At 41.8% G+C, this 27,812-nt stretch overlaps 2 protein-coding genes across 2 annotated transcripts in view; both read left to right on the top strand.

Moving 5' to 3' along the window:
- Nucleotides 1-562: 562 nt before the first annotated feature.
- ndnf (neuron-derived neurotrophic factor) lies at nucleotides 563-10,976 on the top strand. Its single transcript, XM_026304602.1, has 4 exons — nucleotides 563-962; nucleotides 6,555-6,749; nucleotides 7,138-7,262; nucleotides 8,445-10,976. The coding sequence occupies exons 2-4, from the start codon at nucleotides 6,556-6,558 to the stop codon at nucleotides 9,839-9,841; spliced, it is 1,716 nt and encodes a 571-aa protein (XP_026160387.1). The 5' UTR covers nucleotides 563-962; nucleotide 6,555; the 3' UTR covers nucleotides 9,842-10,976.
- A 7,833-nt stretch (nucleotides 10,977-18,809) lies between these two features.
- prdm5 (PR domain containing 5) overlaps nucleotides 18,810-27,812 on the top strand; it is a 29,835-nt gene continuing 20,832 nt past the window's right edge. The window contains exons 1-11 of the mRNA XM_026305113.1: nucleotides 18,810-19,068; nucleotides 19,701-19,784; nucleotides 20,464-20,586; nucleotides 21,874-22,042; nucleotides 22,190-22,367; nucleotides 22,774-22,866; nucleotides 23,039-23,160; nucleotides 23,807-23,886; nucleotides 25,816-25,900; nucleotides 25,990-26,147; nucleotides 26,671-26,764. Coding sequence (XP_026160898.1) covers nucleotides 18,970-19,068; nucleotides 19,701-19,784; nucleotides 20,464-20,586; nucleotides 21,874-22,042; nucleotides 22,190-22,367; nucleotides 22,774-22,866; nucleotides 23,039-23,160; nucleotides 23,807-23,886; nucleotides 25,816-25,900; nucleotides 25,990-26,147; nucleotides 26,671-26,764 — 1,285 coding nt within the window. The 5' untranslated portion in view covers nucleotides 18,810-18,969. The remainder of the gene's footprint in view (nucleotides 19,069-19,700; nucleotides 19,785-20,463; nucleotides 20,587-21,873; nucleotides 22,043-22,189; nucleotides 22,368-22,773; nucleotides 22,867-23,038; nucleotides 23,161-23,806; nucleotides 23,887-25,815; nucleotides 25,901-25,989; nucleotides 26,148-26,670; nucleotides 26,765-27,812) is intronic.

Raw genomic sequence — 27,812 nt, 5'->3', positions numbered from 1 at the left:
CTACGTTAATGCCTCCCCGGGACTTTCCACGGTTGATCGACTGTGCATGTTGTCAAACTTAAGGAGACATTTCTTTGCATTTCTTGCAACAATGAATGCTGCATAGTGATCATGGTTTGCATATCCACTTATCAGGGTCCATCATAAAACATGCCTCCACACTAAAGCCCCGAGGGGTTGCGTGACTTCGACAGGGAGCTACTGCCCAAAGTAATAATTTCCTGGGCGCATCAGAGTAAACAGCATGGAAATAAAAAGTATGAGGGGAACCCCCGCTGTCTTCAAACCGATGCTTTTGTGACATCTAACTGTTTTCAGCAACACTAAGCCTGGCCCCCACACAGTGATGTAAAGAAAAGTTCAATGCGTGATTTGACATAGACTTATAAACTATTCAAGTCAAGTGTGTGGCAGTTTTTTCCCCCCTATAGTGTTGTCTATGCTTAGAGTCTGAGGGCCAGAGGAACTCTGTCTGGTCCCTGTTTGATTTTTTTTCCTGCTGTGCTGCTGCTGAAGGAGTGGGCTGGTTCTGTGTCTTGGAGTCGTCCTACAGAGGGAAGACGAAGTTTCGCACCAGTTTTGCCTCCAATCCAGTGGAGGTTTCAATAGCAGCGGCGCGGCAGGGGAGGGACGCACTGCCAGCACTCAGGATACCCACTCATACACATTCACACACACACTCTCACACACACACTCCTGCCCACTAGAGACCAGTTAAATCCGCAGGAAAACTGCAAACACGCACCAGAGCAGTCGGCTAATCCGATTGATAGGCACCAACAATAGCAGTGAAAACTGAGGGGAACTACTGGAGACTACGGAGGACAACTTGTGTTTTGATTTTTCTTTTAAACCGCTTTAGTTGTAAAGCACTTTTTTAAAAACCTTGGTGATCAGAGTGGTTTTGAGAACAAGAAGAGCCATCCTTCAGATCACCTCGCCCTTTCATTATTTTCCAAAAGGTAAGACTGTCTCCTGGAAAATGTATTTATTGGCATGAGCCTTCTTGTGCGTCTGATCCAGTTTTTAGGGAATTCTTTGATCAGTAAAAAAAAAAAAAAAAAAACTTCACCGATGCGTTTCTTTAACTTTTTTTGTTGCTTTTATTTTTTTATGTACATAAAAGCTCCATATAAAATTCAGAGCTGGGCTCCACGAGTAAAGTAGTGCCGCTTAAAAGTCTGCCAGACAGACAGAGAGAGAGAGAGAAGGAGAGGGAGTCGGTTTTGTGGTTTACAACTCCGGGAAGTTAAAAGTTTTTTTTTCAAACACATTTCAATCACGCCCGAACTCGCACGCTCTTTTAATTGCGTATCATTTTGGTTTGTGCTGCATATCGCAGCACATGGCACTGTGCTGGTGAGGACCGTTAAACTGATGGACTTTAGCAAATCCTCTTGCTTTTGTGCCTCCCGAGAGTTCCCATGCTCCCAGGGGTGACACGGCACCCAAACAAGAGCGATTTATCAATACGCGCATTATTTCTAACAGCCTGTGTGCGGTACCTTCCACATGCGGGATGATTTTAACTTCAAAATGTAGGAAACACAGGGTTTTTCACAAGAAGTACAATATTTGTTAAATGTTCCGCCGCGTCAGCCGTGGGCGCTTTTACGCACCTGTAAGAGCCTATAGGCGGATAGGAGTGGTGCGCTTAATGAGGATACGTTTCCAGTGAAAGGTTGACTTATCGATGCCTCGGTTGTTTTAATTAAAACAGTTCAAGGCCGATTAATGACAGTATAGCTCACGTTGGGGGTTGTTTTCCTCATCCGGCCCATGTGAGAGCCGTGTTTTTCCTCTCAGTCAGTGCTTAATGAGAGACATACCCGGACTAGGGGATTTGAATAACTGTATTTAGTAGCGGGGTGAAACCACACTGTCTCCCTTGTACTTTCTCAGGAGAATGAATCATGAACAAAAAAGTCTTAAAATGGGAAGGTCTGCGTCGCATACCGTAACTAAACCGTGATTTGCATATGAAAACTCTGCGGCTGAATGAATTCCGCCAGTGTTGCTATAGGCGTTTGCGTCTGGAGAAGTGACAGGCTTCAGCGGTGTATATACAGTCAGTCTCCTCTGCGCCGCCTTTTGTCACACACACACACACACACACCAGAGTCACTGGTGGAAGATTACACACGCACGTTTTTTATTTCCTTGTTAAATTATTCATCATATCCACACCCCATGCGCTCTCAGTTCCCGGGCGCATTCATGATTTTTTTTTTCCTGCAAAGCCTCTCATTATGCACCCTCAGACGGACACAAGCAGAGGCAGAGCCTGCTCACACTGGCCGCTGAAAAGCAAGCACAACATAACGGATCATGATTGACTCATTTCCCACGAAGCGACCGAGGCCCGTGCGTGTGTGTGCCCCTGGATGACGGGCAGTGGGTGCATGACTTTCCCAAGGGGCATTTGCTCTTGTAATCTATAATCACCCTTGGAGCCACAATGCCAGCACATCAGTCAGAGCCACCACCGCTCCCCCACCCGCGATTCCATTTGAATGACCCCGTGCCATCAGACCCTCCTCATAGAGGCATTCCAGGATGCAGTGCTAAATGCAAGTTCCAGAGATGAACTGTAAAGAAACGGGATGGGGCGGGTGGGAAGGAAAGGAAACTGGGCTCTCCTCCCCATCACGGTATTGTGCCAGCTTTCGTGGTTCTGATGATGTGGATAGTTCAGAAACTTATACTGTGGCTGATGTTGTGGATGGCGAGGAGGCAGGCCCTGAGTGATGATTTAGACTTACACACTGAATACAGAGCAGGAATTTGATGGTTTGGACGCATGCACCCATACACATATTAACGCGCACACAACAGATAGAAATCTCCATTCTTGGATCTGCGCCCTCCCCACAGTCTCTACCAATTCATTAATGAGCTGCTTAGCTGTCCAAGAGAACCAAACCTGCTTTGGTTTGGCCTGCCTATAGAACAGGTCCAGATCCTGTGTTGTTCCATCTCTGGCTCCCTGGCCCTGATATACTCCACTCACTCCAATCCCCACATTGGCCCTGAATTGACAGCAGTGATGGAGCTCGCTACTGAAGACCCACCATAAATCTGCTTTCAGACTTCCTTAAAGAAAACACACACAGGATTCGGGTCTTACGAGTTCCTGCCAGGCGTCTTGTTGGGTGGAATCCGAAATGTCTCTTTATTTGTGTTGAAATTAAACTGTCTTTTATTCCTTCCCGTTCCGTTAATGAGCTCCATGTGGCAGCAGGCAGGAGCCTTATGCGTCTTGACAAGGAGCTGGAGGGAAGGAGAGGGAGCCCGATTAAACAAAGTGAGGGGAGAAAGGGGAGGTCAGGGGCAGTTTGGTGCACACATGCACGACCATAAATGTGCACAACACATATGATGGCGCTGGGGATACATCCAAGTCTTCTGCTCCACCTCCATGCATGGAAATATGCACTTCTAATCAGTGTGTTCTCGCTGCAAATACACTGACATATAGGGTCGATCAGGTGGCTGAAGATTGTCGTTGAATTGTTGCAAGTAATTGGTATTTTGGGCTTTAATCATCAGTGCATGGTGAATGATTTTAATTTTGCAGTTGATTGATGTCATTGAAAAGATTGCATCCATCTGGGAGATATAAAGACAATAGTGTGAACATTTTGTTTTGGCTTTGTACATGATTTGCTTAGTATGACCTGGAATTAGAACAGGGCCAAAGCTGTTAGACTTGAAATTTAAATGTTGGCATACCATTCCCCAGATCACACAGGCATCTGGAGGGTGTGGGGCTCTTTTGCTTGATTTATTTATTTATTTTAAGATTTGTACTAGATGTCTTATTGACAGCCATGGGAAAGAAGATCATCGCTCTTTCCTCTAAAGACAAAACACTTTGCAAACTGCAGCATTTGTCTTTAATCCCATTACACAGCTTTATACAGTCCACGTCTTACCAATGAGAAAATGTAGGATATTTTCCAAGCAAACACTTGGCAAATTTCACTAAAAGTAAAACAAAAAACTCTAAGTTAATAAATAGATAAAAAGCCAAAGCAAAACAAAGTTGACAAGATTATGGGTGAACTTGCCTTATTTTTACATTCTTCTCCATTTTAATTAAAAGTTAGACTTTAATTGCTCCTGATGCGGTTTTTCTTATGTGTTATTTTGGTGGGGAAGGGAGCTGTGGGGAGAGAATAGTGCAGGTCTGCATGAGAAAAGCAGAGCCATGCAAGCTGTGTGACTGTATTGACGACGTGCTGGTCTATGAAACCTCAGTGACCCGTCACAACTGCTCTAATATTCAGATGTCATTTCTCTGCAGCGCATTGTGAATAAAGACCGGGTGATTCGGTGCATGTGGGAGAAGTTGAGGTCCTGTTAGACTCAGTCATACGGTTTAAATCAGCGGTGTCACATGTGAGGAACACATTGAATGCAGACATCAAATGTGCTAATGGCAGTGGTGATAAACCCTTACTGTATGAATGATAGCAGACATTATGTGTGATGAAATCAGTGTGGTGGACAGAGGCGGCTGTGGAACGGGGCCCTCGCTGTGTCTGTGCGTTGTTTGGGGATGTTGGAATGAAAGGCGGCTCTGAACAGCTCAGTACATACCACCTCAGCGCAGTCTTGAGTATTAATAGGACATGTCTTTGTTCTGACTGACACGCTTCTGAGGCAAGCTGGGGCGATAAGGATCTCCACTCTCTGTGTGAGTCAAACCTCAAAGTGCCACTTAGGCGGCTTTCTTTTTGCTCTCTGAAGTCTGGTGGTACGATGGCAGGCTGGGCTCAGACAACGGCAGAGACGGAGCTACTGACAGGAGCTGTCAGTGGCTTTTCCCCCTGCTCGTGGTTTTAAAGACCCATAATGCAGAGATGAAGATATTCATCCAGCCCTGACTCCTCTGGTTTTACTTATCTAACTCTAATGAGGGACAGAGAGGGAAAGCTATATGTGTACAAGTGTGAAATAGAAAGGGATTATTTGTTGATGAAAAAACCATGATCAAGGGAAAGAGACAGATGAGGGAGGGTGAGCAGAGAAAGGGAGAGGGAGAAGGGTCATTAAAAGGACACCATCTAGCTTGCAGTAAATGGCAGTAAAGTATCTGGCTAATCTGCCATCATTACACTGATTAAATCACCAGGGATTTGCCGTTTCCATCAGCTGCAATCAATGGGGCAAAATCAATAGACAGGGGATACGTAAGAGGCTCTCAGCCATGGTCAGCTGCACCTCGTCCTGAGCCACAGTCTCCATCTGTGAGCTCAACCACCAAACCGTTTTATATTAGTGTCAATAAAACTTAAACGACATGGATTTGGGGATTTTTATATTAAGCGTTTTATGAAATAGCATGGTTCCCTGGAGCTGCGAGCAATGTCTTTTCCTTCACACGTCTGTGTTTAAATCTAATCCCCCCACCCTCCCTGTGGCCTTCACTCTCCCCTTACTTTTTGTCTCTTGCTCACTGATTAACTCGCAGATGGTGTCTGTGTTGTCACCCAGGTTTAATGTTAAACGTTAATTAGAGCTAAAACTAAAAGGGAAAGAAAAATAGGACCAGCGAACACATTTTGACATGAAATAAAATATGTGGTTGAAAAGAATTAAAGCAGAACACTTCTAAAACCACTGTAATGTCTGTTGCCAAAATTGATGCCAAATACAACTCATTAAGAAGAGTCCTGCCAGAATGAAAGGAAAGACAGGAAAGAGCAATTTACAACCTCCATGGCAAAAATGGTCATATTGGACACATTGTCACTGATATGAATCACATTGATGATGTAGTAAAGGAAGAGTTAATTGTAGATATTTTAGGAAGTGTTTTCTATTTTTTATCTTTCTTGTGATTTGAGAAAACCGATACCACTCCTGGTCATATGGAAATACGAACCTACAACCAGTGGCCGGTAAGTTTAGCTTGGCATAAAGACCGGAACCAGGAGGAAACAGGTCTGTTGCTTCTGTCCAAAGGTTAAAACAATTCACCTACCAGAACCCCTAAAGGCTTCTTTAATCAAAGTGATGTTTGGTCTTACTGCAAAATAATCTTGTTGAGCGTTATTTAAGCCCACTCTCACATCTGCATACTAAATATGAAGTTATTTTTTACCCCCTAACATTTGACTCCCTTTAAAAAACCGCAAGTTGTCATTTTACACTGTTTTTTTTTGTTGTGAAAATGAGCTGTAATTTATTACTTGTTGCTTTAGAGGTGCTGTTATGTGTAGCTTGTTTTAACCTTTGAATGAGAACAGTTAGTTGTTTCACCTGTTTCCAGTATTTATGCTAAGCTAAGCCAAGCTAAGCTGGCCAGCTGATGGCTAGACTCGTATTCATGTGGTATTAATCATCTCAATCTATCTCTGCAAGAAAGAGTTCCTAAACATTATTCTATGATAAAAGAAAATATCATCTCAGTAACTGAGACTGAAATCCTTTGGCAACCATCATTTAAAGTCAAATTAACAGCCAGTGCAAGGGTTGTTTCTGTTTCTACAAAGTATATTGTGCTCTAAATGTAACTGGAGCCATTTTCGTGGGGTTCTGTCTTTCAGAATGAGGCAGTGTAAAGGCTGGAGCTTGATGCTGCTCGTGCTGGTAGGACTGGGAGCTTTGGCCCAGAAACTGCCCACTAGAGACGAGGGGCTTTTCCAGATGCAGATCAGTGACAAGTCGCTGTTCCATGACTCCTCCGTCATACCGGATGGAGCTGAGATCAGTGGCTACCTTTTCAGGGACACACCAAAAAGGTAAGCGCTCCTCACTCTGAATAAATTCCACAAACCTAGTCATTAAAAACTGTTCACGTTAAATGCAAAACAGAGACAAGTCCATCTTCTGTTGCTAAATATTAAACTTGTTTATGGCCACCGACTCTAAAAAGACAGGAAACATCAGACATTCTCCTGCAACTGAATCTATTATGCTGATGCAAAAACTAAATAATAGATGAGTGTCTGAGTAATTGAATGTCTGTCAGCTCAGAAGGACCAAGACCATGGGCAGTGGCTTAGTGCTCTGAGCGTTTCAGTCTCAAATGGTTTGCTTATATATTTACCCCACACATTATTTAGGATAAGATCAGACTATGATGAAACATGAATGCTGGTATTCATATCAGGCCTGTTATTTTCACAGGTACTACTTTGTGGTGGAAGAAGACAACACGCCCTTGTCCGTGACCGTGACACCTTGTGACGCTCCTCTGGAGTGGAAACTCACTCTGCAGGAGCTGCCAGAAGAGGCCAGCGGAGAGGGATCAGGTATAATTGACATCAGGCTGCAGTGGAAGAGGTTAATGACACGTTATGTGGAAATATCACTATTCCCCACATGCAATTAACCTACACAGTGATGTTAGGCTTTTGTGTTTTGGTGGGTTTCAATTAAGTCACCATCGTTGTGTCTAGTCTGACCACTTATGATGTCTGACTCGGCTAAAGCTGACATCTTTAATTTTAGAGAATGGCTCTACTCTAGTCAGCCTACTGAATCAAAGCCATTACATCCCTCTACTTAGGCTGTCTTGGTTTTCTTAAGGTAAATCCTGCTGCACTCTGTCTGTCTGTCTTCCTTCCTCTATTACTTTCCTTCCTTTTTTTTTTTTTTTTTTTTGTCCTACATTAAAACTTTCTCCATCTGGAGGGAGTCCGTTCCACACAGGAGATCTAGCCAAGATGACTAGCACTGGTTTAGAGAGTGGATGTGTGATGTGAGCATATATTTGAATGTCAATTCTTTGGGCGTGCCCTCGTCAGGTCAAATATTGCAAAATGAGTAATTGGGTCGTTACATCACAGAAGACTTGCATTATGCATAAAGAGCAAAGAATTCATCCTGAACTGGAAGAATAATGACACATTTGAATAAAACACGCACATTGTGATTAGTATAAGTCTGACTTCTAACAATAGTCGAGCCAACAAATACCTTTTTGTCCTCGCAGCTCTTTTTGCTAACTGCCTCTGGTGGGAGTAGATCTTTGAGCATAAATTTTTAGTACACCACCGAGCACACTCTCTGGCTGACAAACATAATATTAGCTTTTCATGCTCAAGCCGGAGTAAGAGCTTGAACTGTCTCTCTCAAATAGAAGCTACAAGGCTCCTCTTTGTAGCACAGCAGTGCCGGAAAGGTTGAGTAAATGCCGCCCTGTGATCTTTGGGGATGTTTGGATTGAAAACATGGCTGCCATGTGAGGGGCTAATCGTCCATGAGGCTTGCAGAGCCTCATCATGACTTCACCACAACAACACACGAAACATGTTTTTTTGTGTGGGTGGAAATGATTTTTCATCAAAGCCAAAAATAAAAGAATACAAGGATTGTAAAGGTCATGATTAAACATCTCTGTTGACATGTTCAGAGTTTGTAATAACAATGCCCATTCGGATGTGGTTTCAAGCACAGAACTCACATCATGTGCATTTGTTAATATTTTCCAGGAGAGCCTGAACCTTTGGACCAGCAGAAACAGCAGGTGACAGCAGACGAAGGGACCGAGCTATTTACCTACAAGGGTAATGATGTGGAGTCCTATGTGGCCACCAGCACGCCCTCCGGCCTCTACCAGCTGGAGCTGCTGTCCACAGAGAAAGACAGCAACTTCAAAGCGTACGCCACCACAACCCCAGAATCTGACCAGCCCTACCCAGAGCTACCCTATGACCCCCGTGTGGATGTGACCGCTCTGGGCCGTACCACTGTCACCCTGGCCTGGAAACCTACGCCCACGGGCTCTTTGATGGGCCAGCCCGTCCAATATTGTGTAGTGATTAACAAGGAGCACAATTTCAAGAGCATGTGTGCTGCGGAAGCTAAAATCAGCACTGATGACGCCTTCATGCTGGCTCCAAAGCCTGGCAGAGATTTCAGCCCTTTTGATTTTGCACACTTTGGCTTTGGTCCCTCTGACAATGGCTTTGGGAAGGACAGAGGGCTCACAAGTAACAAGATCTCACGGGCATACACAAGCAAGCACAGAGCATCAGACATTCAGAAGGTGTGCATTGGCAATAAAAACATTTTCACTGTGTCAGAGCTTAAACCAGACACTCAGTACTACTTTGATGTGTTTGCTGTGAACTCTGCCACCAACACCAGCACAGCATATGTGGGAACTTTTGCTCGCACTAAAGAGGAAGCTCGTCAGAAGACAGTAGAGCTGAAGGACGGCAAAGTCTCAGATGTTTTCATTAAGAGAAAAGGAAGCAAATTTCTGCGTTTCGCTCCTGTGTCTTCCCACCAGAGGGTCACTCTGTTTGTCCACGCATGCCTGGACGCCGTGCAGGTGCAAGTGAGGCGGGATGGGAAGTTGCTGCTCTCCCAGAATGTGGAGGGTGTACGACAGTTCCAGCTGCGGGGAAAACCCAAAGCCAAGTACATGATCCGCTTGAGGGGTAGCAGGAAGGGAGCCTCCACTTTGAAAGTGCTAGCCACCACACGACCCAGCAGCAAGCAGCCCTTCCCTTCGCTTCCAGATGACACTCGCATCAAGGCCTTTGACAAGCTGCGCACATGCTCCTCCGTCACTGTGGCCTGGCTGGGCACGCAGGACCGCAACAAATACTGCATTTACCGTAAGGAGGTGGCTGACAACTATGGCGAGGAGCAGCGCCGCCGGGAACAAAACCAGTGTACCGGACCAGAGACCCGCAGGAAGTCAGAAAAGGTCCTGTGCAAGTACTTCCACAGCCCGAACCTGCAGAAAGCTGTAACCACAGAGACCGTCACAGGGCTGGTGCCAGGCAAGACCTACCTGCTGGACGTTTATGTAGTGGGACATAGTGGTCACTCAGTGAAATATCAGAGCAAACTGGTCAAAACAAGGAAATACTGCTAAATGACTCTGCAAAGAATAAATCTATTATAAATATATATATTAAATAAGTTTATTTAACTCTAAGTGATATTCTACTAAGGAGTGTATACAGACTGACTACTCACACAGCTCGTGGGCCTGTGGCAGTGACTGAACTGTTTGTAGAGAGAGATATCAACCTGTATATTTATGTTTACATTTCATTGTGGCACGTCCGGGTGGCCCATAGTGTGAGCTGCTTTGTTGCCAGGCTTGTCCTCATGACATCATATTGCCACTTGAGGAGGCAGAACTTCAAAGAAGAGCATCTTTCATCTCGTATGTTTCTTCGTTGCTGCATGGCATTTGCTTTTGTCTGTTGTCAGATTTGTCTGTTGCTTCATTTCCAAATCACATCGTCCAGAGGAGATACAGTAGTCGTCCGTATTGTGTAGATCTCACCCCATATTCATGACACACACGTTTTAGGAGGAATTTAAATTATTTTATACTGTTTGTCTCTGTTTTTGATTGCTTGTTTTTATTGACAATAACTGTTACAAGGAAATTCCAGTTTTAAGAGGAAGTTGTTATAGACATTCCTTTATGTATCTCAGCCAGTGTTTGCTATAGAGCCCATCTTGTAAATGTGTTCTGTGCTGGAGATCTGTGTTATTATCACTGTATCACTCTGTCTGTGTGTGTGTGTGTGTGTGTGTGTGTGTGTGTGTGTGCGTGTGTGTGTGAGTGTGCGCGTGTGTGTGTGAGTGTGTGTCACATGTACATAGCTGTCCTGCCAATATTCATGTACATAAACGCTAAATATAGAAAAAGTAATCCCTGTGTCACCCTGGGTGTCATGTTCTTTTGCCAAGTAGTTAACATCACAATCGTGACTCGGAGATGAAAGAACACATGGCGTATTGTGTTTATAGACTCAGATGCCTACATTATGGTCGCATAAGCAAAACCTGATACTTGGAGTGAATCGAAGTGATGACTTGATCCTAAAAATGATTTGTGGATTGAAAAGACCAATAGAGGATAAAATATTGGCTGGAAATAACTTTTCTTTTTCCAGCTCACATAAGTTGTGCTCAAGTTCCACTAGTAAAATATTACCTCTTTACATCATCCTTTGCAATGAAATCACTGTCTCATTGATATGCATTTTTATAGGTGTACAGAAATAAATCAGTGCATCTTAGTATATGTTTGTATGCATTTCTTTGTTTGCTGGAAAACAAGTATTTTTTTATGGTGAGGAGTTTTTTTTAGATGGCACACTTAGACCCGCTTTCATACAAGAAGCTCAGGATATGTTTATCTTGTTAGCTGTGAGAGGATAGTGCATCTGTTTCACAGGGTCCTCTTGTAATCTTTGGTTTGTATAAAAGCGTCACTAGTAGTTATATGATCTTTATGCTCTATACGCTTATCTCCTCAATGATGAAATACAAACGTTGCTACAAAGGATGTTACAGATCAGGGAATTTGCATTTCATACATAAAATAATGTATGATCTCAGCATCATAATGGCTGGAGGCACAGGTCTGACAAAAGTCAGATGTGTCCAAACTAAGATTCAGGACCAACAATACTCTTACCATGGTCTGTTTATATACTTTATATCAAATATACAAACAAGTCCTTTTTTTGGTTTTTAATTATTTGATTTTTAAGAAATCCTCCTTTTGAAATTCAAATTTTTCATCCATCCATTATCTCTACCTGCTTATTCCTATTTAGGGTCACAGGGATCTGCTGGAGCCTATCCCAGCTCTCTTTGGGTGAAAGGCAGGGGTACACCCTAGACAGGTCACCAGTCCATTGCAGGGTTACTATTTTCATCCCTATTCAACTAAACAAACCCTAGTTCATGGCTGTATACTCAATAATCTTATTTGCAGCTGATTTCAGACATATATACCAGTTTGCTGCAATATTTCTGCACATGTGCTGCTGCCACACCATGTTTTAGCCTAGATAAACATTTCACAGATAAACTTAACAATACACACAAAATTTACTTATTGTTTTGATGTTTGTGGCAGAACCACTGAAATTGGAATTTAGGAATATTAACAAAATCATTACAGCAATAGCAACCCAAAGTTTGCTAACTTAACCACCATATGCTATTGGCAGTAAAATGGCACAGTGGTGCAATGGTTCAGCTTTTTACATGTAAAAGGAGGCTGAGTTATTTCTTCTTTCAAAAGTCACACAGTCTCACTTTAAAGCATTAGAGCAAGAGTAATAAAAACAGCACATTTTTGCACTTCGGGTTTGGATACCATTTCAAAACTAAAATGTGATACTGAGCAGGCCACAATCTCTACAGCAATCATTCTGCTCTCCAATCCTTAAGTTTTTTTTTTTTAACTGCATACACTTAAAAAAACACACAGGCTCCAAATCTGGGAGAATTGGGTGACTTGCAATACTATTTAACCATTAGACACAGTTAACCACAAATAAGCAAAGAGAAAAGCCAGACACACATCAGTGCACATATCCACACGTTCCAATTAAGAGTAGTCTCAGGTGAATGGAAATGCTCCCTCTGTTGTGGCCAAGAAAAGCAGCTGTTGCTTGTGAATTGCCATGTTTCCATCCCAACCCTGATTCTGTGTAGCTGTGCTCCGATTCATCATTGAAACTCCACGTCAATCAAGTGCTTCTGGTCATAGGAAATGTAGGGAGGCTCCACCTGGCTTCCATTAACCTGCCATTGCCCTAGAATAATGTGGAAGAGCTTCCACAGAGCTGTGGGAGTGTCATGAATGTCCCTATAAACCGCTACATTCAGCTCTCTAAAATGTTATCCTGCATATGTGAATAAAATCTCCTGCAAACATCTTGATTTCTTTGGAATCTCTCTTGCTCGCTGGTCATCTCAAGAAGTCTAGCTTCAACAAAATGTACAGACATTTACAGACATCATTTCACAAACACTCACTCAAACATACATACACAGAGAGACCTCTACCCGAGACCTAACCATCTGCAGGGCTGTCTGTGTTTATGTTTTGCATGGTAATGAACACAGAACTTTGATATATGAGTTCTGTATATAAGTGTGTACATGGAGCAGAGTACGGAGTGGAGACAGATATGTAATGCTTGGGTAAGTGGTAGAGTAATCACGGCAGCACAGGGAAGACCTGGCTCTCATTCCTGGTTTGGTTAGTCTGACCTGCCGCTGGATTAGATTCAGCCTGATGTGAGCACAGCTGTTATTTAGGAACAACCTAACAAATAAATCAAATTCATGCTAATTATAACGCCTCAATTAAGCTGGCATCGTGAATGCTTACAATATTGTTGTTTTTTTTTATACATTATTTATTTATTTATTTATTTATTTAAATAAGCAAGATATAACATCCATATGTGATCTATTCCATTTATCCTACAGAGAGGGTTGCAGGGGGACCTTTGGACAGAACCTAGCTGTTCGACTCTGTTTCCAGTCTTTATGCTAAGCTCTGGCCTCATAGCATATTTAGTATACAGACATGAAAGCAGTATCAATCAAATAACTCTTGTCATGACAGTGAACCACTCTATTTCCCAAAATATTGAACTATTTGTTGAAGAAATAGTTTTCCTCACTGTTGAACTAATTTTGTTATGTAATAAAATACCACTGAGAATCAGTATATGCCCTGAGCAATGATCTGCGGTTGAGAAACAGTTTTTTTGTTAGGGAAAATATGTGGGACCAGTGATAGAGCCAACTAATTGACATGGTGGCATGTGAACACTGCAGTCATTAATGGAATAGTTAAACATTTAGGGAAATATGCGTACCCGCTCGTTTTTTGCAGAGTGAGCTGAAAAGATCACTTTCATGTCTACTTTGTACGCAAGGAATCAATTAGCTTAGAAACAGGGAAACAGCTAGAATAACTATGTCAAAGGTAAAAAAAAAAAAAAAAGAAAAAATCCATGTCCAGCTCCCTGAAGATCATTAACTGATATGTTATACCTTGTTTGTTTAATTTTGTCCTTTTATAGTTTAGTTTTTGTATGTTTTTCTTTAACTAGTGAGCTTCAGAGCTTTTATTTTTTTAAATTTAAATGGAGCCAAGTTAGCTGTTTCCCATGTTCCAGTCTTTATGCTAAGTTAAGCTGATTATCTCTTGGCTACAGCTTCAAATCTAATGGAGAGATATGAGGGGGATATCAGTCTTCTCATATAACATGTATTTTCACAAACATCAAACTATTCCATTAAGTTAATCACTTTCACACAGCAAGATACATTAAAATAGATGTGGATCACAGAACAAAATAACTTTTGGTGAAACTTAACGGTTGTAATTAGTTGCAGAAATAAGAGTCCTGCCACCATGCTGTCTTTGCAAAGGGCTTTAGGACTTGGCATTTGTGAGCGTGTTTTGTGTCTGTGTGCGTGAATGCTCAACTTGGAACTGAGTGACACATTTGGACACAGATCGTGAAAAGGGAGCAGAGGCTCAAACAGAATCCAAACAGAGACAGACAGCAAACAGAAGGACACACTGGGAGGGCTCCGAGTGTAACTCCTGTGGCAGAGAAAGGCAGCGAAACACTGTTGTGTTTAAAAAGCTCAGCACTGAATGAAGGGCTCCTGCCATCAATGGGGTGGGCACTGTCCTCGAGGGCGGTAAAATGAAATCATTCATTCTTGAACTGGTGGTGCTGTCTCAGAAATCTCCAAAGTAAACAGCGGGAAATGAAATTATGACACTTTGAAATCTCACACATGCACACAGAGGGAGAGCCCCAGCTGGGAACTAAAGAGAAGTAAACCATGATGGAAATGATTCCAGGGATAGATCAATGTTGAGTTTCAGGTCCAAACCAGATCTACATAGCTCTGATTTTGCAGGCAGAAATCAGAGGCTTCCTTCCAAACCCATCCTGACCAACAGCCCATTCCCAGGAAGGGTGGAGAGGGACCAGGGGCCCTTGGGCATTGCCCGTCTCAGCCGATCTCCATTAGGATAACTCAAGCAGAGCAAAAAACAATGACAGACTCCTAAATCTGACTTTCATTTAATCCTGCATTTTGTTAAACTACAAGGTCAGTTTTGTTATTATACACAGAGAAAAGTATCTTGTATGTCTGATATATAGACATAACGCTCCTGTTATCATGCTGAAATGTCTGCTCTTATATGTCTTCTGTGTGTGAGTGTGTGTATGTATGAGCTCTTTGCACACGTTAAGCCTGTGTGTTTTTCTATTTGTGTACTCACTGCCATCACTCCCTATTACACAGCTTCTTAGGGGTGGTCCCCTCGCTCTCTTGTGCTCATAAAATCACTTCTAAGTGCCTGTAATTTCTCATGCTTCATCAGCACTGTAATTTCAAAAGGCTCCCTCTGAAGACCCTCCTTTAGTGGCGACCTGAGATTGTCAAATAAAAACATCATTTATCCAGTGACCTCGGAACTTCAGGAAATGGTTTGTTGGCCATTCAGCAACAGCCTTGAAATAGGGAGCTGTGGTGAAGGACTGTGGGGGTTTGTGAAACATGAAACAAAAGGTGGTCTGGCCCCTCAATCTACAGTATCAAGTTTGGGAGATTTCAGAAAAATGCACACTTCCATTTGGAAAATCTTGTATGGAACCATTTGTATGTTTGCCAAACTGAGGTTTTCCTCCAGTGAAAATATTTACTTAGAAAAAAAAAAGCAACTCTGAAAGTATTTATTTCAGTGCAATCCTTTCCTTTGCCATGTCCTAAATGTGGTTTCTGTAGTTTTTGGCCCTCAGAGACTCCACTGGCAGTCCAGTCACTGAGCGGCTCATTTCCATGGCTGTGTACTTTCAGGTTCAACGTCTTGGTCCTGAGCGCCCATAAGAATGAATATAGTTTCCAAATATTAACATGTGAACATACTAAAGTACTATAAAATTATTTTCAACTTTTTTTTTTTTACCAAATTTGTATCAGTATGTTCACATGTTGAGGCTGAGCATTTAGCTTAAATCACCACTACATCTTTAGCAAGTACAGCGTCATACAGTCACCATGCTGTAGTCACTTGAAACCCGTCCAACCTAATGACTGTAGAACCCTAATCCCCTGGTCCAACCGCAAATTAATGACAACTTCTCTCAGATTTATAAAACGTGTTTCGATAACAAGCTCAAACTACAGTTTCTTCCAAATCAAGTGTAACACCACATTTCAACCCTGCGATAAGTCCTACATCCCCCCACACATCACCAAAGATAGTGAGTTACCTGTGCAGACCAGGTGATCTTGCCTTGTAAAGGGGTCTCTAGTTTAGTAGAGGACTGCTATGCATCTGTGTTTCTGTGTCTTTTGTGCAGGTGTTGGGGATCAGAGGTAGTGAAGATAACCCAGAGATCTTAGTGAAAGCTGAGTGAAAGTTAATGGGTTGGAGGGTCCTCAGAGGGCACAGAGGAAGAAAGGGGTCGTGACATTTAATCGTCCTGCCCTGACAGGCCAAGGCACTGACAGAGAGGTCGGGGGAGACAGAAATGGACCAAGGAGGACATGGGTGGGGCAGACACACACAAAGGACCTCTCAGAGCAGTGATCAGGCTTGTCACCCAATAAGTCTCCCTGTAACCCTCTCCTGTGGCTTAACTCTCTGAAATACACCTGGAATATGACTCCCGGCCAGTGATGATGACAGCATCTCATCTACAGCAGCGATCTAGGGGGAAAAATCCCTGCTGAAGGACATGTTTATTTTGAAATGTAAAACCCTTTAGAAACAGCAGTCAGGAAAGTCTGACAAAGACAGTAAAGCACACCACTTCATTGACTCTGAGGTAAACATGCACATCACGATTGAGTCTTTTCAACAAATATCAACCAACACTGGTCATCTGGACCAATTATGAAGCAGTTCAGCGTAGAGCCACAGCACAACTGGAAGCCATTGGCATAAACACGAGCCAGAAACAGTAAACAAAAGCAACGCAATACTGGCACAGGTCTGATTAAAGAGGGAAGACGTTCGCTGAAGAGGTGTTCAAAAGCAGAATATACACAAAGAGTGGTTAGAGATGACGTGCATCTCTGTGCACGCTGAAAATCAGCAAATAAAGGTGAATGCAGTCAGAGAAGAATATACTCTAGATAATGTGAAGTCTGATCGTGGGCTGATTATTCACATCCATAAGCTGTATTCGTCAACGCAGTTGAAACCTCATCTATGCTTGAGAATTTAGAGTCAACAGTTTAATCAGCTAAGACAAAAACAAAAAATTAGGTCATCTGGTTTTACTTTGGTACTTTTATTTGGAAATTTGACATTTTCCCTTTTAAACGATGTAGTAGGAAAACAGGCCTAATCTGTTTATAGAAATACACATTGTTATACTTATGCAACAATATCCATTGCACACTTCTATAATAAAGTTTTCTAAAAGTGTATTCCCAAAAAATCTAAAAGTTATGAAAACCATGAACTGAAATGTAATGTGAACATGTTGTGACTATTTTAATGGAAAATATAATAAGAAACACTGGAAAAGAAACGGTACAAGGATTTCTTTTATAATCACACACACACGCACACACACACACACACACACACACACACACACAGAAGGTTTGGCAGTGCTTACACTTTGAAGTTTTGACCTATAATTTATATGGTGCCCTGTATGAGTTTGTATAGCAGTAATGTCAAAGTAATAATTATGTAATTAACCTGGTACCAGACAGCAGTAATGGTGGCTGGTATGATCCCAGTCTTGACTTGCTGTTACACACTGGAAGGTTTGGTTCGGGTTTTCTGTGGGCAAACAGAAGAACTGTCTGCTCCAGCAGCCTTTGACTGATGGTAAATTGTGGTTTCCGACCTGCTGTGCCGACTGCTTCAGGCTGAAAGAGTCAGTCAGACCTCTGCTCTACTGCTGATTGGTACAGTGGACAGAACAGCCGAACAGATACATTTGAACCAAACTGCAGAACATCAGAATATTCTGAGGTTTTTGAGGTTAATGGTGAGTGTTTTTCAGAGTTATGTGAAATGCATGCATTATCACTGTAGTGTAGGAAGTGTAGCTCCTGCAAAACAAACGACAAATGTGAAATAGCATGGGAGTATTAATGGATCTGTTTGGCTAAATTAAACAAACCGGAATGCATATTTTCTAACATGAGGACTAACAAAAAGTGCATTTAATTTTCTGAGTGGGCAATTTAAAGTTTTTTCATCAGATACCTATGGAAATAATTACCCAGATTATTCAGATTATCACTGACTCTGAAAGTGGCATATTGCAGTTAACATGTAATTCCTTTATATTTTCACCAAATCAAATCCAAGCTCTCAGTGTGGTCAGAGGATGGCTTTGAGACATGTGGGTGTTTCAGCTGAGGTTTTGACTACTGATTTGATGTCTCTTGCCTTAGGTTACTAAGATCTATGAATTTGTGTATAAGGAAAACGACAAGGGCAGCATGGTGGATGAGAGGCTAGAACTATTGCCTCACAGCAAGAAGGTCCCTGGTTCGAAAACCAGCACAGTCTTTTGTGACAAACATGTTCTCCCCCATGTTTGTGGTACTCCGGTTTCCTCTCATAGTCCAAAAACCCATAGGAGTGAGTGTGAGTGTGTCTCTATGTGGCCCTGTGATGGACTGGTGATCTGTCCAGGGTGTACCCCTGCCTTTCACCCAAAGAGAGCTGGGATAGGCTCCAGAAGATCCCTATGACCCTAATTAGGAATATCTATATATATATATAAAAGATGGATGGAAACTTCAAGTAGTAGCCTACTACAAGGTTATTGTTAGATCCCAAGACTCAGGAGTAGCTCCTGGGGTAGGTGAAGTCTTTCATTGTATATGTGGGTTTTCCCTTGTTTTAATATAAACCAACCAGTCTGTTATGATGCTGAACCTGCTCTCGAGTCTTGGGATCTAACGCTTGCCATCACTACAGCGCTAGTGTGGTTCCAGTGTTGTGATTCCGGGCAGGCTGCGACAGCAAAGGTAGCTTCTGGTTACAAACTTTGGACCAATCAGGACGCCGCTTTGCTTTCCTGCAGCAGGAGTCACAGAAGTTCAACCTGGACCGCTTCACGAAGAAACTACCTGCTTTAAAACCAGACCGACAGTTCTTATTCACTTCACTGACACATCCGATAGACAACTAATTGTCAATGAAGGAAACATTTCCGAGTAATGACAATGCTGGGTATGTATGTGCCAGACAGATTTTCTCTGAAATCGTCAAAGGTCCAGGATGGAATCGGTCTTTACACGGCGAGGCGAGTGAAAAAGGTTTGTTGTTTCTGCCTGGACAACTTTGTAGCTGGGGTTACACGCGTTTAGTCTTACTTTTTAAACAAATACTGTAAGCGGTGCAGACGCGTTTTTGTTCGTCTTATTCCTTTTAGTCGCTGTCAGAGTCTCGGTCTCAGCCCAAAGCAGCTGTGACGTGTAGTGCCACGTAGCTACAGTACCTCCAGCCGTAACTCGGCGCAGTCATGTCGGCCAGTAGGCTCCGACGCACACGAACTGTGCGTCAACGTTAAACCTGGTTTCAGAGGATGCGGGGGGTCATGTTTCAGTGGGGATGTGTGTGCGCATTCGGGGGGATACTGTCACTGAAATCCGTGGGGCTCCGTGGGTTGAGGTTGAACATGGAAATAAAACGAGCACCACGCCCCCAGCCTTTCTGTGGCGCTTCTGGAAAGTCCAAAGGAAAAAAAAAATCCTGTATAGTCAGGGATGAGTTCATGTCACGTTAAACAATAAACAACTTATATCCACTGTGCAAAAACTGTAGTTCGGGCTCTCGGTTGGGGTGAATAATGTTTTTAATATATTCTGTCCATTGTTTGTTCCAGTGGCGCATTGTTTAACCAATGATCCCTCTATGTGTGTGTGTGTGTGTGTGTGTGTGTTTTAAGGGAGAAAAGTTTGGCCCCTTTGCAGGTGAGAAAAAACTGCCCAGTGAGCTGGATGAAAGCTCGGACACCAGGTTGATGTGGGAGGTGAATGCACACACATCCTGCCTTGTTCCTACAGTCGTGTACACATGCTACACACCATGTTTCAGGTTTCAAAGCTGTAAATGGTAAAAAAAAAAAAAAAAAAAAAAAAAGGTTGAATCAAGAGTTTGTCTTGACTTTTGGCAGTGGCCATTAAAATGTGACTTTTATGTTTATTTTAGATGAGAAGCACATACCTAAATGGTTCTCATAACGCTGCTCTGACACCCATGAAAGCTGTATCAGTCATGTGAGATGTTAATTAAACTCAGTAGCTTCCTTGCAGCTTAAGTTGGAGTTGCACAAAGCACATCCTTCAGTGTTGCCGGGAGAGACACAGCTGCTTGCACGCCTGTCCAAGCTTCACTCTCAGCTTTTCTGCGATACAGGATGTGTAATTATATTGCAGATCAATTAAACATAGTTGCTGATTTAAACTGACTGTCATATGTGTGGAGAAGACACTGATGCTAAGCATTGAAATAAATGCTGGAGTTATCTGGAGCTGCCAGATTGTGATGAACAGGCCAAAGCACATGATGAAGCGTTCATATAAAGGCCAGCCCACTCTGATGTACAGAAGACGAACAACAAACCAACAAGAGAAAAATCATCATCATTGACTTCTAACAACTCATGCTGTCATTTCTTCCCCCGTCCCCCGTCCCTCTCCACCCCCCAGGTCCGTGGCAGTAAAGGAGATGTGCTTTATATTCTGGATGCGAGTAATCCACGCTATGCCAACTGGCTGCGGTTTGTCCATCAGGCACCTTCACAAGAGCAGAAGAACCTGGCAGCGATACAGGTATATTTCTCCTCTCAGACTTACATAGACGAAAGACAGCGATACATTTTGCAGGCAGTAGTATTTGCTAATGATTTTTTTTTAATGTGACCGCTAAGAGACCTGTATGAGAGATAGTATTTGTAGAAGTTTATTTTTAGCATTTAAAGTCTTAGAATTGGACAGATAAACTCTGGAAAACCTTCAAAGTAAGAGCTGAAAAGTCACTTTGTGTAGGTCAAAGATGGCAGCATTTTATTGTGTTTGTTCTGAGAGCCGGCCCAGATGACCACGTGAGTTTAGTGTTACAGATGACATAAATAATAAATATGTTGTAATATGATCATAAAATCAATCTGACAAAACTGCACACCAAATAGCGCATGTTGCTCATATACATTACAAATCATTTCACAGATCCCTTTGTAATCAGAGTTCTAAACAAACTGCATATGCATTTGGACAAGGAGAGAAGCATACTTCTTTCTGCTCTCCTAATCATCTCAGTGTTTTAGGATCCATATATTTATTGGGGTTTTTGGGATTGTTCAGCCTTCAGGACCCACAGCCACCTGATTTTTACCCTCAATGAGTTATTTCCAAGAGCACGTTTTACTTATTATAGTGACTAATAATGCACTGACAGCAACCAAATACCAAAACATACACAGAATTGTGTAAACACAACCTCTTAAAGCACAAAAACACAGCATCCTTAGTCTACTGTATCTGGGAAATGTCACCTCCTTGCACTCCTGTGCAAAAGACAAAAAAAAGATCGTTCTCTACTGGGGAAAAAAAAATAGAAATGGAATGAAGAAAAGATGAGTATTTCTTGTCTTAGGGCCAAGTTCCTGCCACTATTAGACAAATGCCCAAAGTCATTGGTCATTTAAAGGTCATCCATGTGTGTTTAAACTCTGTGTTTCATCATCACTGACATTTATTGTCTGGTTTTCCTCTTCTTAATCGTTATTTATGTATATTTAGAATCCTATAGTTAAAACAAAGTGACGCTTTGATTTTATTAGCATGACATCTAAGGACAGGGAAGTTAATAACAGCATTCTTAAGGGTTCGAGCTTTTGACCTGTGGCCTCAATCAGACCTTAACACACTGCTGTCTGAGAGTAATGAGCTCAGTCTTCAGCCAGGCTCAGCAGTCACTCACTGTGCATTGCCATGACTGGCTGTAACTGTATTTTTTCTTATAAGCTAAATTCTCCTCAAATGTATTGGGCAGTGGTAGAACCGCACCAAATATTGCACCTCAAATTATGTGATTAACCAAGAGCTGTTGTGTGTTAGGATGGAGAAAACATCTTCTACCTGGCTGTGGATGACATAGAGACGGACACAGAGCTTCTAATAGGCTACCTGGACAGTGATATGGAGGAAGAGGATGAGGAAGAAGAGGAGGAGGTCATTAAAGACGAGGATGAAAACAGTAAAGAATCCAAGCATCTTGTTGAAATGGGTATGGCAAAAAGATTTTTTCTTATATGTTACCCCAGCTAATCATAATAATGGACCTTATGATACACACAAACACAACACAGCACAGGAATTATAGTTACGTGTTTCATCTCTGCTATGTGAGCTAACATGTTCGTTGTATCGGTAGAACTAGTAATAAAAAAGGAGGACTACCCCTGCTTGCTGTGTGAGAGCAGTTTTCCCAGTGAGGAGATCCTGGCGGCCCACCTTCAGAGTCTGCATCAACGGCCCAGCACAGAGGAGAAGGAGTTCAAATGTAGAAACTGTGGCAAGAAGTTCCCCATCAAACAGGCTCTGCAGCGCCAGTGGGTTGATTTTTACTTTCATATAACTTTAATCTGCAGGTCATTAAAATGTCTGAAAACAGGTATTAATTTGTTTACTTCTAATACAAAACAAAAAATTCTGGTCTTGCAAAAACCAAGACTAGTGGATATTAGTGAGTCTTAGAGAAGCTGTTACTGTACTGTTACCGACTGTAGCTTTCAATCAAGATTATATTCACATAATTGAAATATACAGAAGTAGTTTAAGGTGCTGTAAATGATACATTGACGATAAGTAGAAATGACTGAAATGAATTTATCCTGTTTATCTGCTCTTCACAATCCATTATTAACGTTCTCCCTTTAATACTGACAAGTCATTATCATGACATTTTTCATTTCCTACTTGGTGCCTAATTTGTTTTTATTTTGAATCCTCCTTCAGTGTTTTGCATTGTTCTGAGTCGTTCGATGCATCAGGAGACTCTAAAGCTCACCAGTGCTCCCTCTGCCACAACACGTTCAGCTCAGAATCCAGGTACCAGACATTGTTCATGGGGAAATATAATCTTTGTGCAATATAGTGCACTATGCACATGTGGTGCCTATTTCTTAATACATACAGCTGTAATATAAAAAATATTGTATGACTTTGTTTCACCAAGAGCTATTTCCTCCTCTTCATCTTCCTCTGTATCTTTTATGAACAGCTTTGAGCAGCATAAAGAAGCGTGTAAAGGAGATGCCAGATTTATCTGTAAAGCAGAAAGCTGTGGCAAAAGATTCAAGAGCAAAGACGCCCTGAAGAAGCATAAAGGAAATGTTCATACAGGTGGGCATCGCTGTCTCTCCCTGAATGTGTCATTTTCTTTCTGTGTTCATATACTCACATGCATAGCATTTTTCTTTTTTCTACATGTCATCTAATGAAGTTAATTGCCCATTATCAGTCTCGGTACTCGAGGAATAGTAGTAACAGTACTTGACCTTGATGAGTTTGAAGCTGTGGCAATGTTGCGACACATCTCTAATTACTTGCACACGATAATTGCTGACCTGTGTGTTACGAGGTAGCTCGGTCTTTTAGATAATTGGACTTCCAGTGGGGATCTGTGCTGCCTTACATGAATCAAGCACCAAAGATTAAGACATCCATCTCAGAGGCTGATGGAGCTGAGATCTGGGCCTTCATGTTTGTGTGGTCAAGGCAGAGGGGTGTGTGTGTATGGGCGAGGGTGGGGGTGGGAGGGGGTGGATCAGGCACGACAGATGTGGGTCATGTGAATCAGACGGGGATAAGGGGAGGGGTCAGGTTGGTGGGATCACTGGCCCTACAACAAAAGGTCCTGTAAAACTTTTGGTATTTTTCTGTTGCTGTGTGATGATTGTCATGAAATTGCTGTGACAATTGAGCGCTTTTCTTTTCAGTCCTGCAGATCAGGTTTGTTATTTTTCATCTTAAGTTCTTTTTTTTATAGGGAGCGCGCGACGGAAACTCACATGCACTATTTGCAACCGGAAATGCTCCTCTTCTCTGAATCTACAAGAACATAGAAAGGTGAGTCTACAAAAAAAACCTCTAATGCACAGCTCAAATTATCCCAGTCAAATACTTTGCATTGGATGTGAGAGGATTCATTCAGCTTAGGAGGTTTTGCATGGTTCATTTTTACACTCATGTCTCTTTTGTGCTTGGGCTCTATCACGGTCAACTGCTTCTACATCTGCCTTTGCTCTCTGTGCTTCTGAGTTCACTCTGTTCGGCTATTCCCTCTGCACGTGAGGGTGTCATTATGATGAGGTTGTTACAAATTTATTCTGGGAGTCACAGAGCAGGGGGTTGGTTCTTCTTTCACGTGCACATCCCACAGGTCTTGTGAAATTTAAGAGGCTCTGTTGGCAGAAAATAAGGTTTTTGCCTCAGTGTCAAGATTCTCTCCTAGTGAATGGGCTTGTTTATTTAAAGAAAAATGTTCATGCAAATAATTATTAGATTTGATGCTGTTTTGCGGGTGTCACCCTATGTGTAGTTCGTGAAAGCTTTTACATCTATTTCCAATCCTCCATTGTGCACAAAGATGTAACTTTAATGCAATTAAATGCTGTTAATCTAATAATTGCTATTACTTTAATAACCAGCCTGCATAAGCAGTGAGCTCAGAAGAAAAGAGGTTGCATGGGTGCTCTCCAATGAGACAATGAAAAATGATCCAGGAAGTCCAGCTGAAACCACAGAATGTGTTTAAAGGCCTGCCAGACACCTGAATGCGGCACAACAGTTTGTAGTACTCAGACAGGATTTTCCAAGTTAGCTCATTTTTTTCTTTAGTTAAGAAGTATATTGTAGAATGACACCATTATTGTTGGTAAAGTAAAAGCATGGTCACATTACTTTTTACATATATGAATATTTCCTCCATCACCATTCACTTCTATTGAAGCCCACATTTTTGCTGGTCCTCAGTTTACTTTCAGCTGTGCTTCATGTCAGCACAGCCCTTTCAGTTATGCTGAGCATTAGATTAGTGTTCAGGCTGTCTGTAACAGTTTGTCTTATTGGTTGTCATACCCTAACTAACATTCGTTCATTCATTATACCAGCGGGTAATTGTGACATTTCATTTTCCCCTGTCAACATCTATCATCCTCATTAATCAACAGATATGAATTCATCCCTGTCAGCTTATTCATCATTAAGCCACTTTCAAACTGTTCAACATTTTAAAGTCACCTGAAAGTTGTGACACAGTTTCTGCCGTGCATCATTTAACCTAATTCACCTGTCTATGAGTCTGTGTTCTCCAGTTTCAGATCTCTAGGGTGTTTTAAAATAGACATATGTCATATTTCTGTGTGGCCTCCTTATGTGTCTATGTGCCACTTTTACTATTATAGGGCTAATAAAAGCAGAAATGTTTGTCTTAACCATTATCAGTTATAAAATTGGAGACTTGAAACGTACCATATGTCTCTATAAATTTAGGTCAGCAATAGATTTTCAATAACCAAGTCCTACTTAAACAAGTGTTATATAAATATGGCACATTTCTGGCAAATATAATCTAGTGTATTCTTTTTTTTTCCAATCAAAGACACTGGGGCATTAAGTATTATTCCAAAAGAGCAATCAAACTTTCCATAATGACATGTCCAAAGCAGCTTAAAACTGCCATTATCGTCATTTAGCTGAACAAGCTTTTGCAGTAGAGGAGCTGCTTTGCATTAGCATATGCTATTGTAGCTGTATGCCGGGGAACCATTAAGTGTGCAATTATTGGAGCTATGCTCTGAAGCAGAAAAGGGATTGAAACTTTTCATCACTTTAATTGCTTTTCTGTCTGTAGACATCAGTCTATTGAAAACGGACAAGATTTAGGTTCTGTTGTCCGTTTGCAGAAAACAATCGAACTTTATCAGGCACTTCACCCTGGGTTTTTAAAAAAATGATCAGCAAGACTAAAAACATAAATGTGCTCTTTTGTTTTAGATACATGAAATCTTTGATTGTCACGCATGCGATAAGAAGTTCATTTCTACTAATCAGTTAAAACGCCATATGATAACACATTCAGGTAAGAAAATACTGCATTTCAAAAAAATCACTTTTCCACTTCAGTCAACCCCCTTTTCCTGAATGTGTTGTCTTTTAATCTTTTTCTAGAGAAGCGACCGTACACCTGTGAGATCTGTAGTCGGTCATTCAAGCGTCTGGACCAGGTGACGGCTCATAAGATCATCCACAGCGAGGACAAACCGTACAAATGTAAGCTCTGTGGGAAGGAGTTTGCTCACCGCAACGTCTACAAGAATCATAAGAAGGTGAGCAGATGTGCTATCACTCAGAATAATCAACTGGTGAGTTCATAGTTACAATGTTTTGGCCTACACAAGTGTAGTAATTATTTTCATTGCAGCAGTATATCCAGCTGATTGCTGCTTGCTGAGCAGAGATATTCACTGAAAAGCAGAGTCACTGCTAAGCCAGAGTGATTAGTGAGGATGTAATCAATCACAGTCTTGTTGGTGGCTGTTATCTGGGGGGTCACTGGGCCACTCCACCCCTGAGGTTCCCCATGTTTACTTTTGGTGTCACTCTGATAGATAGGTGGTAGGTGGATTTGGGGGGGGGGGGGGGGGGGGGGGGGCAACAGAAAAACAGAATCACTTTGAACGTAAAGCCCCTCAAGTATCATGTCTTCATCAAGTCAACAAACCAAATTGGTCTTGGAGCATTACACATGATCCTCTCATATTAAATGAAGAGGCCTCATCTGGAGTAAAGCATACAGCAGCTCTTCTTACACATTATAAACCTGCTGATGCTGCTCTGCTGTCCCTGCAGACCCACTCTGAGGAAAGACCCTTCCAGTGTGAGGAGTGCAAAGCGCTGTTCAGAACCCCTTTCTCTTTACAACGGCATCTACTCATCCACAACAGTAAGTATGAATTTGTTCTTGGGAAATACATATACAGCTGTTGAGTAAGGCTGCAAAGATTAGTTCATTGTCTATTCTGATAACTAACCTTTACTGAACAGCAGCAGCTGTGGCCACAAGTAATAGTGATGCTAAACCAATGTATCAGTAGCGCAAGTGTTAAGGAGCCGTAAGTCTGCAAAGTGACTCAGTAATGAGTATTATACAGCAATATATACCTAAGGTTTGCTAATGTTAGCCAACATAAGCTACTGGTCATACCAGACCAAGTAAGATCGTATTATAGCAGCAACACTGTATTGAGTTATGGTGTGTGTAATTATGTGTGTGTTTCACGTTCCCTGACGTCATTATTTCATGCTTTATATCTGTGTGAATTGAATATCTTTGCGTTTTTGTCTGTTGGTGAAACAAAACAAGATATTTGAAGATGTCGCTTTGAACTATGGGAAGTTTTTCATTGTCTATATGATAAATGAAGTCAGTCACAATGTAATTAGCAGATAGGTTACTTAGTTAGGAGGTATCAGAATGAAGTTAAAGCTACAATATGCACGTTCTGGAGATTAACCAAGCACTAGCATAACAAATTACTCCACTGCTGCAACTGCTCCCTCTCCCTGTTCTGTTCCACCCTGCCCTTCACCTACATATTCGTTGGGTTCACCGTCTCAACTTACTCATCGGGAGCTTACTTGCTTGTGAGTCAGAGCGACGTTTTACAGCGGCTAATACTTGCTGAAAGCCATGATGTGAGAAGAGATATTTCAGGATGGAATATCTTTACAATAATATCCACATAATGATATTTTGCAGCATATTTCAACTAAGAAATATTAATAAAAACAACATACTATAGCTGTAATTGTTTTTTCTCTGTTTTTTGAATTTAATTTAGTTTAGTTTCCAAATTAGTTTTTCAAATTTTAGATCTGAAACTATTCTAAACATGCAGTTATTCTCATACATTTGGATAAATAAATCAGCCATGAAAAATATGGAGTTGTTTTTGAGGAGAAATTACCTTGAAAAAGATGATTTTATCCTT

The sequence above is a fragment of the Mastacembelus armatus genome, chromosome 4, assembly GCF_900324485.2.
Source record: "Mastacembelus armatus chromosome 4, fMasArm1.2, whole genome shotgun sequence".
Lineage (NCBI taxonomy): Eukaryota > Metazoa > Chordata > Actinopteri > Synbranchiformes > Mastacembelidae > Mastacembelus > Mastacembelus armatus.
The sequence above is the reverse complement of the archived record's forward strand: the minus strand, read 5'-3'. Positions and strand labels throughout refer to the sequence as shown.

Coding starts and splice junctions, on each gene's coding strand:
- ndnf (XM_026304602.1), top strand. CDS start 6,556: ATGAGGCAGTGTAAAGGCTGGAGCTTGATGCTGCTCGTGCTGGTAGGA. Junction 6,750..7,137: donor TTCAGGGACACACCAAAAAG/GTAAGCGCTCCT, acceptor TTATTTTCACAG/GTACTACTTTGTGGTGGAAG. Junction 7,263..8,444: donor GGCCAGCGGAGAGGGATCAG/GTATAATTGACA, acceptor AATATTTTCCAG/GAGAGCCTGAACCTTTGGAC.